This window comes from Mirounga angustirostris, unplaced genomic scaffold, assembly GCF_029215605.1.
Source record: "Mirounga angustirostris isolate CCGP_5_RB_7025 unplaced genomic scaffold, mMirAng1.0.hap1 SCAF_9, whole genome shotgun sequence".
Lineage (NCBI taxonomy): Eukaryota > Metazoa > Chordata > Mammalia > Carnivora > Phocidae > Mirounga > Mirounga angustirostris.
Window position 1 is genome coordinate 135,573,187 of NW_026991717.1, and position 12,371 is coordinate 135,585,557.

At 53.2% G+C, this 12,371-nt stretch overlaps 1 protein-coding gene across 1 annotated transcript in view; it reads left to right on the forward strand.

The window, feature by feature from the left end:
* Nucleotides 1-234: 234 nt before the first annotated feature.
* The window catches only part of TUNAR (TCL1 upstream neural differentiation-associated RNA), a 46,679-nt gene continuing 34,542 nt past the window's right edge, over nucleotides 235-12,371 (forward strand). Inside the window, exon 1 of the mRNA XM_054513955.2 lies at nucleotides 235-381. Coding sequence (XP_054369930.2) covers nucleotides 235-381 — 147 coding nt within the window. The remainder of the gene's footprint in view (nucleotides 382-12,371) is intronic.

Here is a 12,371-nt window from a genome sequence, read left to right on the forward strand (position 1 = left end):
GTTCTCTTTCTCTCTTTGCCTCTTTCCCTCTTTCCCTCCGCGCTGCCTCCCGGAGGTCCTGCCGCCGAGCTCCTGCGCGGGGCATGAGGAGCCCCGGGGCGCCGCCCGGAGAGGACCCGGCTGCGCGCACACCTCGCCAGCGGCGGACGGGGACATGAGCGGCGCGCACGGGGTCCGGCGCTCGGCGGGCAGCCCCAGCCGCCGGCGGCCAGCGGGTCGGCGCTGCCCGGGAGAATGAGGCAGGAGCCCGCGGCAGTCTCCGCTTTCACCTCCTCCTCCTCCTCTTCGCCTTCCTTCGGCTCCGGCGCCCCGGCCCCGGCCGGGCTGTGGCTCTGCTGCGTGCCCCGCGCGCCCCCCGCCCGCCTCCGGATGCGCTGCTCGGTAAGCCAGGCCCTCCGCCTCGGGAACAAAGCCCCTTCGCCGGGCGGGGAGGCCGCCTCTGAGCCCCCTGCCCGGCCCCCCACCGAGAGCCTGGAAGCCTGCGGGGCTCCCGATTGAACCCCTCCGTTTCCTCTACTCCCAACCCCTGCCTGGGAGGCTGAACCGCCCGGGCGTCTTCGAGACCCTGGGCTTCCCTTTGCCATCAGGGAGGCAGATGCGGGCTTGACACGCAGGCAGGAGACCTGTTTGGTCCAGATAAGGATACATGTATCTTGGCTCAGATTGATCTGTGCGGGGAGACTCATTTGTGGAGGGAGACGACTCACATATAGTGACTACGTAATAGGTGTCCAAGCTGTCCTGGGTAGCGTGCCTCGGAAACACCCAGGGAAGTAGGTCCCCCTTCTTCCATGGCTCGGATTTGGAAACTGAGGCCCAGAGAGGTTGAATGACTTCACCAAGGTCACAAGGCCAGACTTCGAGAGACCGGGATTGGAAACCAGGGCCCTCTTTCCGCCAGGCTGACCCCTTTGTAGCAAACACCCTTGTTCCAGTTTTACTAATTGCCTCCTTCTGGGGTCATTTCATGTGTGTGGAAGCGCCTGTGCCTGGGAAGAGCTGCTCGGGTGAAATAAATTGCCCATAGCGTGTATTTTTTTGGTCATTCCTCCATAACGTGGCTGCTAACCCCTCCTGTGAATTGGAAGCATAAGATTACTTCTCTTAGTTAAGGGGGGAGGTTAACATGTTCTCCTCGGTGCTCCCTTTCCTGCGATCCTGTTTCTCTCCGGCCTCTTCAGGGATGCAAAAGGCAGATTTTGGTTCCTTTCTCCAGCCCCTCCTAGGCTCTGCCTGCCAGCACACGCTCAGCCTCGGAAGCCGTGTCCTAAACCTTTCTGTGGGGCGAGGGCTAATCAAGGATACCTGCCCCTGGTTGTGTAGGTCTTGGAGATGGTTACTTCACAAGCGCTGGGGCTGAGCTCAGATGGCCCCCGTTCAGGAGCCGACCCTGTCGGAAACGTTATCTTGGCTCACACTTGCCAACGCTCCCTTGTCAGCCAAACTTCACACTTGCTAGCCCAGAAGAAAGGGGGAGGGCGTTTGATGTAGACGTGGGGCCTTCTGCTGGTGCCCATTTCTCCAGCTTGCAGCTTTTCACTGTTTGCTTGAATGCACTTAGGCCGACCCTGAAGGGAATCACTGGGTCCCGGTCTGAGCGGCTCGTGTACTCCATCGAGTTTCCAAGTGTTGGGCTGGGTGCTTGTCTCCACATGTGTAGTGTTGGTGTCAGTCAGGGAAAGCCCTTAGCAGGAAGGGGCCTCAGTTTCCCGACTCCCAGAGCCGGACTGGATGACCTTTCAGTTCCTTTCCAACTAAACAATCCTGGGATCAGGAGGAGAGTGGGTTACTGGCCTGAGCCAGGCTGCGTGAGCTCATCAGACACATACATTTGGACTAACAGCTCTGCCCTGAATAAGCTGTTGATTTCCAAGAAGAGGACGTGGTCGAAGGGGGAAGCTGCAAGATTCAGGTTCCACGCAAAGGAGGGGAGGTCTGAGCAGTGCTCTGGTGGATGGATTATTTATTGGTCTAAAGCATGGTAGCTATAAAATGTCCCAAGGTGCCAGACTGGGGTTATGGGATAGGTTAGGCTTTTCACTGGGAGAAATGACATCGGCCCCTAGGAACTGATAAAATATAATGCATCAACTAGATGTCCAGTCGGCTAGAAAGTGGCAAGCTGGTGAGCCTGTCCCTTCCGGAAAGAATCTATCATAGTTGAATAGGTAAAGTCTGCTCATGTAAATAAAGTGATTTTTAGAATCCCCCCCGCCCCGCCGTTGTTTGCTGGTTATATTAGTGACAGGTGCAGCCCACCGAAGCAGAGACACAGAGGAACTGTGACAAAAAAGGTGGCCATAAGAATGTTTAGACCCTGACTTGCTCTTTGCCTGTTGCAGCTAAATCCATCAACTTGACCTATGGGCCTTTAATGGTGTTGTCATAGGTCTTTTAAGATGTGGATTAATGAACGTTTTAAAGTATTACTGAATCCCAAGTGAAATGGGCATGCGTCACCTTAGTTTTCCCAGAAAACTAAGCCCCCAGCGGGTTTTGTGACTGCTTGAAATTCACAAAACCAGAGCAAAGCTTTCATTTTGGCAAGCTCACTGGGTCTGCAAACAGCAAGTAATGCATCTCATGTGGGCATATTAATCTCCCCGCATTGGGTGTTGTGTATTTCAGCTTGTTTTGGTTAACTGGTCAGGTTTTGTATAAAAACGAATGCAGAGAAACAATCTTTGTTGAGTTACTTTTGAAAATGATAATGTAATTATGAAAGAACAATTTTTATGTCGTATATCATACTACTGATATCCAAAGCCAGATTACACAGTAAAACATTACTCCCGTGCCTGATCATTTAGTTTTTAATTCATCAGTTCTTTCCCATTTTTTGTCCCCCCCCACCCCCATCATGAAAATGTGTAATCAAGAATAAATTCTCCCTTTTCAATTTTGGGTTTGTTTTAAACCCACCTCTTTTTGGGAGATCTCTAAAGCTGAGCTCATACGCACCATACATATAGTGGCCTTGTGTACAAATATATTTTGGGTGCCTTCAGTTTCTTTTGGGATAACAGGACGGGTTTGTATCACAAATACATAACAACAATGAGGTGTTCCCTTGTTGGCATCCCATCTCTGAATCGGGAGTCTAGACCATGAAGTCTTGCTTGGAGCTGACATGCCCAGCATCCTGAGAACCGGGGGGCTGCCGGGGTTTGTGCAACATTAAGGTTGTACGAAGGTACTTATGGGACGTAGATGAAAGGAACATCTCCAGAGGCTGGGAAGCGTGGGATTTGTTCCTGACTCTGTTGTTCATTGGCTCTGTGACTTTGGACAAGTTATTCCTGTTCTCTAGGCGTCAGTGGGCATACCTGCAGCAAGTGTGCCCGTGTGTGTGTGTGTGTGTGTGTGTATTAGTAAAAGGTGATCTCTCCAATTCTAAGCTTGAAGAGTCCTCGGCTTGGGATGCAGCTGGTTATTAATAGCTCCGGAATGTTCCGTACTTTAAGATTACATAACATTTTCAATTAGACATCCATATAAACAGTAAGGAGAGCCGGTCATTATAAAACATGCTCTTTATTACCCTAAGTGGGGACTCTGCCCTGAACGTGTGATGATGGGGCTTTCATCCTAAAGGTGATTATGCCGGTGTCCCCGGCACGGTGGAGTCTTGGCACGCATCCAGGAGGGCTAGGGTGAACTGTGACACTCTCTAGGGTCCATGTGGCTGGAGCCACAGGAGCTTGTATGTAATTTGGGTCATTGATGTGGGAAGAACATGACGTTCTATGTGTGCAACTTGAGGTCCTGGGGACTCTGAGGCTCTGTCGCCATCTCAGGCTGTTCCTGGAAGGTAAGGAGGGGAAGTATGTAATTACTGTTTGCAGTTGTTTTGAAAATGGAAAGTACTTTAATTAGAGCCTTGAACTCAGCCGAAGCTGAAAGATGGTGAAGAGTCCGTAGATTTGGCAGTGGTGTTTTGTCAGGCTCTCTGTGCGGGCTTCCTTGTAACACTTGAAGTCGTCTCGTTGTCTGAGGTCAGGCTCCCTCGCTGAGCCTCAGTCACGGGCAGATACGGAGGGTCGGGAGAGGACAGCGGCAGGGAAGGGAACCAGCAGTCCTTAAACACGCCGTCTTCTTTGCAGAGGAGATGTCACCAGCCTCCCGTTCTAGATGAGGAGCCCGGGGGCTTGAGAGCGTGTTGCTCAGACCTGCATAGTTAGTGAATGGCAAAGCCACACAGGATTTCGAATTAAGTCACCCGCGCCACACCTCATTGCCACCGTCACTGCGATGTGCCCGGCAACCAAATTGTGTCCTTTCATCCCAGATTTCTAAACAGCACCCTGGCACCGAGAAAGCAGGCGGGAGATTTGACGCGGGTGACCTGTGGGGGTGATCTGACTATCCCGAGGATTTTGAATTTGCTGGGATTTTTGTTAGGACGTTGGATTTCTTTTAACTCTGTGCCAGAGGTATTAGATTCCGGAGGTGTTCCGAAATAAGTCAAGGGTTCCCCAAAAAGGGTTAGTGTTCGTAGTTCTTCTGGGGAGGCTAAAATAACTCCTCTAGGTCTCGTGTCACCCTGGGCTCTAGGTCCCGTGTCACCCTGGGGTGCTGTGGGAAGTGGGCGCACCCTGGCACTTGGGACATTTTGGAAGGCATTGCTAGCCTGCACCTCCTAAAAGGGCCTCAGAATCACAGTTATGTAACAAGCTTTCCAAAGGAGTGTGACTGCACCTCCAAGATGCCCCACGGGTTAATCCTCCCTAAACAACAAGCCAGAAGGAAATAGGAGGAACATAGACCAGAATTTCAAGGTTCAGCTGTAGCTTTTAAGAATTTCCAGGACTAGGGCACCTGGGTGGCTCAGTCAGTTAAACATCTGCCTTCAGCTCAGGTCATGATCTCCGGGTCCTGGGATCGAGCACCACATCGGGCTTTCTGCTCAGTGGGGAGTTTACTTCTCTCTGTCTGTCTCTTCCCCCTCCCCCCCTCATTCTCTCTCTCTCTCAAATAAATAAACTCTTTTTTTTTTTTTTAAAGATTTTATTTATATATTTGACAGAGAGAGAGCGAGAGCAGTAACACAAGCAGGGGGAATGGGAGAGGGAGAAGCAGGCTTCTTGCCGAGCAGGGAGCCCGATGTGGGACTTGATCCCAGGACCCTGGGATCATGACCTGAGCCGAAGGCAGACGCTTAACGACTGAGCCACCCAGGCGCCCAAATAAATAAACTCTTAAAAAAAAAAAAGAATTTTCAGGACTTGGAGGAAATGCATGTTTTGAAGAACTTTTCAAGCCACTGCATAGAGATGCCATCATCATGGGCTTTGCCAGTGGTCAGCGGAGGTCCACGCACAGGCGTTGAGCTCCTGCTATTGTTTGCTGATCGGCCTGCAGATCTGGATGAGTGGCATCCATACCCAGGACAGGAGATTCCAGACACACAGATTACAGCTAGAAGTCACCTGTCCCTACGTTCTAGTAACAGTGCTCAGGCTGGTTCTCTTTGCCGGCAGCTTAAAATCCTGCCAGCTCTGAGACGGGCCTTGCCCATGTCATGTGAGTGGGGTCTTAACAAACCAGACCCTCGATCTACCTCTCCTAGATTCCTAAACTGCTTTTCTGCCAGAGCTTCAAGTTTCATGATAGGTGATTAACAAGAAAAAGCAGACAGAAGGCGTTGGAAAACTCAACTGGGATTCATCTGTCATCTGCAAGGTACCAAAACATCTTCGTGGCCAGCACAATTTTTTGATTCGGTGAATTAGAAATAACATTGCACGGCCCCCGTGAGACCCATAGAGTCTGTACCTTTTGCCCCCAAACCTTGAGAGAACAGATGCCCAGGATTTGCAGCTCTGGGCCAGATCTCTACCACTACATATGGCTGTTAAGTGGCAGAAAATGCAAAAGTGGCCATACAGAGGCATCGGGGGTAAGGCAAGAGGGCACTGACATCTGTGATTTGTGATCTGTGATTACGATGAACGGCATTTAGGACGCGGTCATAGAAATGATTTAACATCTGTTTACAGCACCAAGAATCCTGGAATGAATTCATTAAAGAATTTTAGATGTTTTTGTGCCGTCTGTGTGTGGCTTACAATGAGCGTGGATGACGGGGTGCTTTATGTGGGGTTAAAGCCTACACCTTCACAGGTGTAGGTCTCTGGTGGACAGAGAAGGGGGCGTCTCTGCATTTGCGAGGCTCCGTGCTGCTGCGATCGGGCGTAAATGAAACCTGAGTCATGGGGTCCCTGGTGGTGTTTGGGAGGCTCAGCGTATTCCTCGTTGGTTCGGGGTCTTAATAATCTGTGATGAGCTGATGTGTGCCTCCCTCAGCATCCTGAAGCAGACAAGCAGATAGAGAATGTCCAGGGCCTTGGTCACCCCAGTGTCTCAGGCTCTATCTGCTAACGTCCGAGATCCTGGCCAACACACCACTCCGTTCGCCACAGGTAAACTGTCCCAGTTCCTAGTGGCCTTGACGTGGCCCCCAAAGGATCCTCGATTCCTTTTAATTCGGGAAGCAGGTGATAACGGCTGTCGGCGTTGTCTTCATGATCGATATTGACAAGTCTTACCTTTTTGAATAAAATGAATGTGGCTTGAGAGCACAATGCCCAGGCTGCAAGCGATTTATGAATGCGCTCAGCTCCGCTAACTCGCTGAGAGGGCTTTATCGAATGCTTCGAAAAAAGTAAGCTGGGCTGTTGCAGTGTGAAGTCTACCGGTGGAAGTGGAAGTCTGCACCCCGTATTAACCCCCCAGAAAGCAGGAGGGGAGCAGGACACTCGGCTTCTAGAAGGGAATGTTGAGATGGTGCTCAGTCCGTTTGACTGACGGCATTGACGTTGCCCCGGTCCCGAAATTCCCTGCTGCCTCTGCTTGTTGGCAGGCCTGCCCCAGGACATTGCTATGGAGTCGGAGAGCTGCTTGGTCCATGTGCCCAGGCAAGGCGCAGCTCCTGCCATCGGGTGTGCCCGCCCCCGGTCCTGCCGGAGCCCAGGAACCCGGCCCATCATTCTGCGGTCACACAAGTGGTAGCAACAGTAGATCGCAAGTGCCCTGAGCACCGGCTCTCGGTGCTGCTGGGAGGGGGGCTGCGTTGGGAGAGGGCAGACAGCTGCAGTGTGTCCCTGCACCACTCCTGCTCCCTGAGGCCTGGGATGCCACCCCCCCCACCCCGCCCTTCAGAAGTCCATTCAAAATCTGGGAGACGTGGCTGGTGCATTGAGCAAGGAGGCCGGTGGGGAGAGCCTGAGGGGGGGTGTCAGGGGCCCGTCGGTCAGGCCTGCCTTCTCTCTGCATCACCTGGGTGCCTGGGGACAAGCCTCTGCGGCACTCCGTCCCTGTCCAGGCTTCTGGGCTGTCAGGTGCAAGGACTGAGTCGTGCAGGGTTTATCCCAAGTGTGGTTTGGGGGACCACTTCCATGAACGCACCCGTGAGCTTCCTAAAGTACAGATGCCTGAGCCTCATTGCAAATCTGTTGAATTGGAACCAGAATCTGTATTTTTAACACCCGCCATGTAATTCTTCTGTCAGGCACGACGATGCTCCGGACCCGCTGGTTCTCAGGGCTGGTTGATCGCTAATGGCCCTTCCTGCTGCAAAATCCTCGGAATAAGGCACCCCTCCCGCACAGGCCACTCTCATCGGCTCCGCGCAGGCCACTCTCATCGGCTCCACCCAGGCCACCATCCTCTCTCCTAGCCATGCTTTCGGCTTCCCTCCTGCTCTCTACAGTTTGTTTTCCAGCGGCCCCAGAGCGTCACGACCCTCCTCTGTTCAGAGCTCTCTGGTGCTCGCTGTCTTCCCGAGAGCGGTGGCCAGTGGCTTCGGGAAGGCCCCAGGCCCTGCGCGCGCTGGTCCTGGGTCTGACTTCCTCTCCCACCTCTGTCCCTCGCTTCTCCCTTCTGTGCCATTCCTGAAACCACAGGAATGGCCCCGTGGGGGCCGGAGACTGATGAGGCTGGGTGCTCGGAGGGTGGCGAACAGCCCTGAGGAGCTGCTGCTTTCTGACCCACCCCTACTGTGAAAACCCATGCAGGTGGATACGCTTAAGTGCACTGGGGCGAATCTGTTTCCAGCCCCTCCACTAGAATACAAGTTGTTTTAGGAGCAGCGCTTTAACTGGGCACCATATTTTAGGGTGACTCATCACTGGACAGGGTTATCAAAGTGGGTCTAGAAATCTCTCTCAGAAGAAGTTTCTAGAAACAGGCTGGATCTACCCCCACCTTGCGCTGGACAATTCAGTTCCTTCAGCTGCCATTAATCCTAGTGGTCTTGCCGTCCTCCCTCTTCTGCCCACCCCAAAGCTCCCAGAGCACCTTATAGGAGGAGGAATTTTCACTCTCAGCTTTGGTATTCTTGCCGCCCCCTGCTGTGTTAACATTGACCAAGCCTCTACTGAGAGTCCATCAGGCAGGGTAGTGTGGGGGATGACGGTAGACAAGGTGTTCCTTGTCTTCAGCAGACTCCGGAGGTAGTCGGGAAACGTGTTATGTAACACCCTGTAGCTCAGGACGGGTTGGTGTGAGCGAGCAGGCAGGGGTGGGAAAGGTGTGTTTGGATGCGGGACGTTGGGGCCATCTGACGTCAGCCTTGAGAGATGAGCAGCAACTTGTCAAGCGGAGATGAGGGGGAAGGGCGTTCCAGGAGGGAAAGCATGAGCAGATGTGCAGAGGCTGGACCTCTAGGAATGGGTCAACAAGGGGTGGTATACAGGTGTGGGGTCAGGCTGCAGAAGCAGGTGCATCTATCTTGGCCTGAAGGGAGTGGGTCTGAAGGCTAGCAGAAGGAGTGTTTCGTGTCTTCTAAGTGATGGGGAGCCATGGGAGGTGTTTGAGTAAGGGTGCGGGTTTTAAAAACCTGGCTGGTAGTCCCGTCTCGTGCGCCTTCTGTAACTTCTGTATTACAGTGAAGATGTAGAAGATGCTCAGGAGGACACACTGTGTGGATATAAGCATGACTTTCTGGGGTGTGATCTCCAGGCCATTACTTTAATTGCACTTCACTTGTTTGTAGTTACTGAGTGATCCTCCAGGCACCGCTGCCCAGACCCCAGCTCTGCCGACCCTGCGGGGGCTCGGAGGGAAGGTGAGGAAGCCACTGGCTCAGGTACTTGCTGCCCAGCCGTGGTGGACTCTGGCCAACAGGAAATGGAGCGGGTAGTGTCCCAGCCTGGTTCACCAAGCCGTGGGTCTCCCTGCACCTCTGTAAGCTCATTCAGGCTGCTCCTGGCCTCAAAACAATGCTCCCAGACCTACATCCACCACTGAGAGAATCCAGGGCACACATTCGCCGGCCAGCTTCCCCAAGCTTCCCCCAGCAGCGGGCTTCATGGGTGGGAGACGGAGTCAGTGTCAGGAGCCGAAGCATGGACCACTCTCTGCCCGTTTGCTTTGAGATCATGGTGCTCGGCAGGGCGCTGACCTCTGCAGAGCTGGCAGGGCAGATGGGACACAAGGAAGAAGGTTTCAGAGGTCATTGGTGCTTATCCAACCTCTGTCCTCCACTTCCACCTTCTCGTTGTTAAGGGGAGGAGAGAGAAGGAAAAAAAGCACGGCCTACAGGCCAGTGGGTAAATTCGTAGCTGTTTCTGGGGAGTTGGGCCCTGGCCAAGAGCCTTTCCTTGGCCCAGAGTGACTGCCAGTCATGCCAAGGGCAAAGCATCCCAGGCAGGGCGAAGAGCTGCCGTGGGCTGGAGAGTTCCCTGCCCCAGAATGTGGGCCCAGGAAGGGAATCCAGCTCCACCCTCACATTGGTCCCATTTATAGGTCAGCAAACCGAGGCCCAGAGAGGTGAGGCTGCTGGCCCAAGGCTGCACAGTGGGCTTGTCGCCGAGCAGGGCATCACATCGTTCCGGAGTCCGTCATGATCTCCGAGACTGGCCAGTGCCCAGTGTTGGCAGGCGTCCACGTGGCAGGGGACAGTTTGTACTCACACCGCCTTGCTGCCAACCAGGCATGGAGGAAGTGGCTTTCTCCTTGTTCTTGTGCCCCTCCTCTTGGAAGTCAGGGCCAGAGCCAGGGTCCTGGGCGACCAGCATTGGAGGGGGCTGGGCACGCCGCCTACGTCTCTGACCCTTTCTTCACTCCTTTGGTTTCTGAAGCTTATGTGGATGTTTTATGCAAGAAAAGAGCAATAAGGGAGCAAATTAGAATGGTTCTCAGGGTCTGGGTAGGGAAAGAAATGAGGCTGAGGTCTCCGGAGCTCTGGGTATCATGAAAAACCCCATCAAATGTCCCAGGAAAGCCTGTCACATTGGTTCTCCAAGCCCCTTGGTCGTCCGCGGGCGTAGCACAAACCGCCCTTCGGCGTCACCATTGGTGTTTCTTGTCTCCTTGCAACCATGTGTTCCCTGGATCCCCAGGACCGGGAACGGAGCTGGCTCAGCACTGGCTGCTCCCAGCGTCTCAGCGGCTGAGCGAGGGCTGCCGTGTGGGATGGGACTTGTTCGACGCCTATCCAGCCGAGCTTTGGGGGCATCCCGGCTCTCCTGGCTGCTGCTCGCTTTTATCAAGTGGGTTCTCCCAGATGCGAGAGTGAAGCTGACGGCAGTCCTGCGGGCTGCCTCCAACACTGTAAAACCTTCAAGGCTTTATTAGGTAGATCTAGAAGTGCAGTTCGTGCTCCTAAGCTGCGTCTGTCACCGTCCTGCCAAATGTGCAGGATTGTTTGCAAACTTCCCCAGGTCATTACCCCCAAACTTAGAGGTACATGCATTAGGTGAATAATCTCTGGAGGCCCACACATTACTGCAGTTGGGACAAAAGTCATCTGCCTACTGGCCCATTTCGTGGACATCACCACCTCATCTACTCTTGATGAAAGGAGAGAGCAAGAGCTGTAAAAGGTGGCAGGCTGCCATGCGGGGGGGCAGGGTTGCCACCGATGAAGACACCTGGAGCGCCTGACCTCAGTCCTTCTTGTTTTTCTGGTCAAGGACCTAGCGCCTCCCAGATTGGAGTGACCCTTCCTCAGCGACATTGTGGTGACGGTCATGGCCGCTGCCAGGGCCATGCATTTTTATTTGAAGCTGTTCTCAGGGTCAGACTGTGGAGCATCTCACGCACCGTGTGATTCTTGGACAATCTGCAGTTGTCAGTTTGCATTGCTCTTTCTGAGCCCCGTTCTATCTTATGGACAATGGCCAGGATGGTAACAGCGAGTGATAATCGGAGCTTTTATACACCGGTGCTTCCTCTGGGTGAAGACTCTGTGCTAAATAAGGGCTTTCCGGGGACTGTTTCATTGGATCTGAGCAACAGCGTGATAAAGTAGTTGCTTTTATCGTTTCCATTTTATAGACGCGCAAGCTAAGGTTTAGAGAGTATTTCTTGTTGCATATAAAATACTTCCAAATAGTGGCCTCAGACACTAGTCATCTTCTGTTTTGCTCATGAGTCCAGCGGCTGCCTGGGCTCAGGTAGGTAGTTCTTGCGGGAGGCCTCATATGAGGTTGCATTCAGACTGGGGTTGGGGCTGGAATCATCTGGAAGGCTTCCTCACTCACATATCTGCTCCCCCCCCCCCCCCGCAGGGGGGTGGTTGGGAAGATGCACACAGCCTGGGGACATGGAAAGGCTCCTTGATCTCTGTGGGGTCTTTCCAGCATGGCTGGCCAGGCCAGCCTGACTTCTCACGTCGTGGTGCAGGCTCCAGTGCGGGTGTTCTAGGAAAGAGAGAGCTCGAGGTCTGTCTGTATCTCCTTCTATGGCCCAGCCTCCAGAATCACACAACGTCCTTTCTGAAATATCCTGCTCCTTAGAGGCAAGTTCTTGAGGCACCCACGTTGTGGGGGAGGGTAGTTGGACTCTGTCTCTGAATGGGGGAGCCTTGGGGTATTTGCAGCATGTGCGAAGCCAGCACAGAGCACTTTGGTGGGTTGCACTGGGTAGGCGATGGCAGTAGAGTGGGCTGTGACTCTGGAGGTCAGAGCACGTCCTGTCACCCTCAGACATTTATAAACATCTTGACCACCTTGCCCCGTGGGAGACCCCCGCACATCTCCCGTTCACCTGCCAGGCATCCTCCCCGGAAGAAGTAAGCAAAATGATGTAAGAGCTCAGATGTCTGCTCCTTTCATTCAAAGAGGCATTAGTACAGACCCCAGTGTACAGACCTCCCCTCCCTTCCCCTCCCCTCCCCTCTGCCTCCTTGCCCTTCACCAGGGCCGTGACCTCACTTTCTTGGGCCTTAGGCACTTTTGCCTCTGTGGGCCCCTTCCTCCATAAGAAAGTATTAAAAATTATTATCTTACGACTGAGTTGATATAAAGGTGAGTATTTTAATAGTATGTGTTCAAACATTTTCTTCTAACTAAAGTTACTTTTTTTTCCTGATTTTAAAAGAAATGGAAGCATCTTCTTCATGGGCCCTGGGTGCTGTCCTTGCTGCC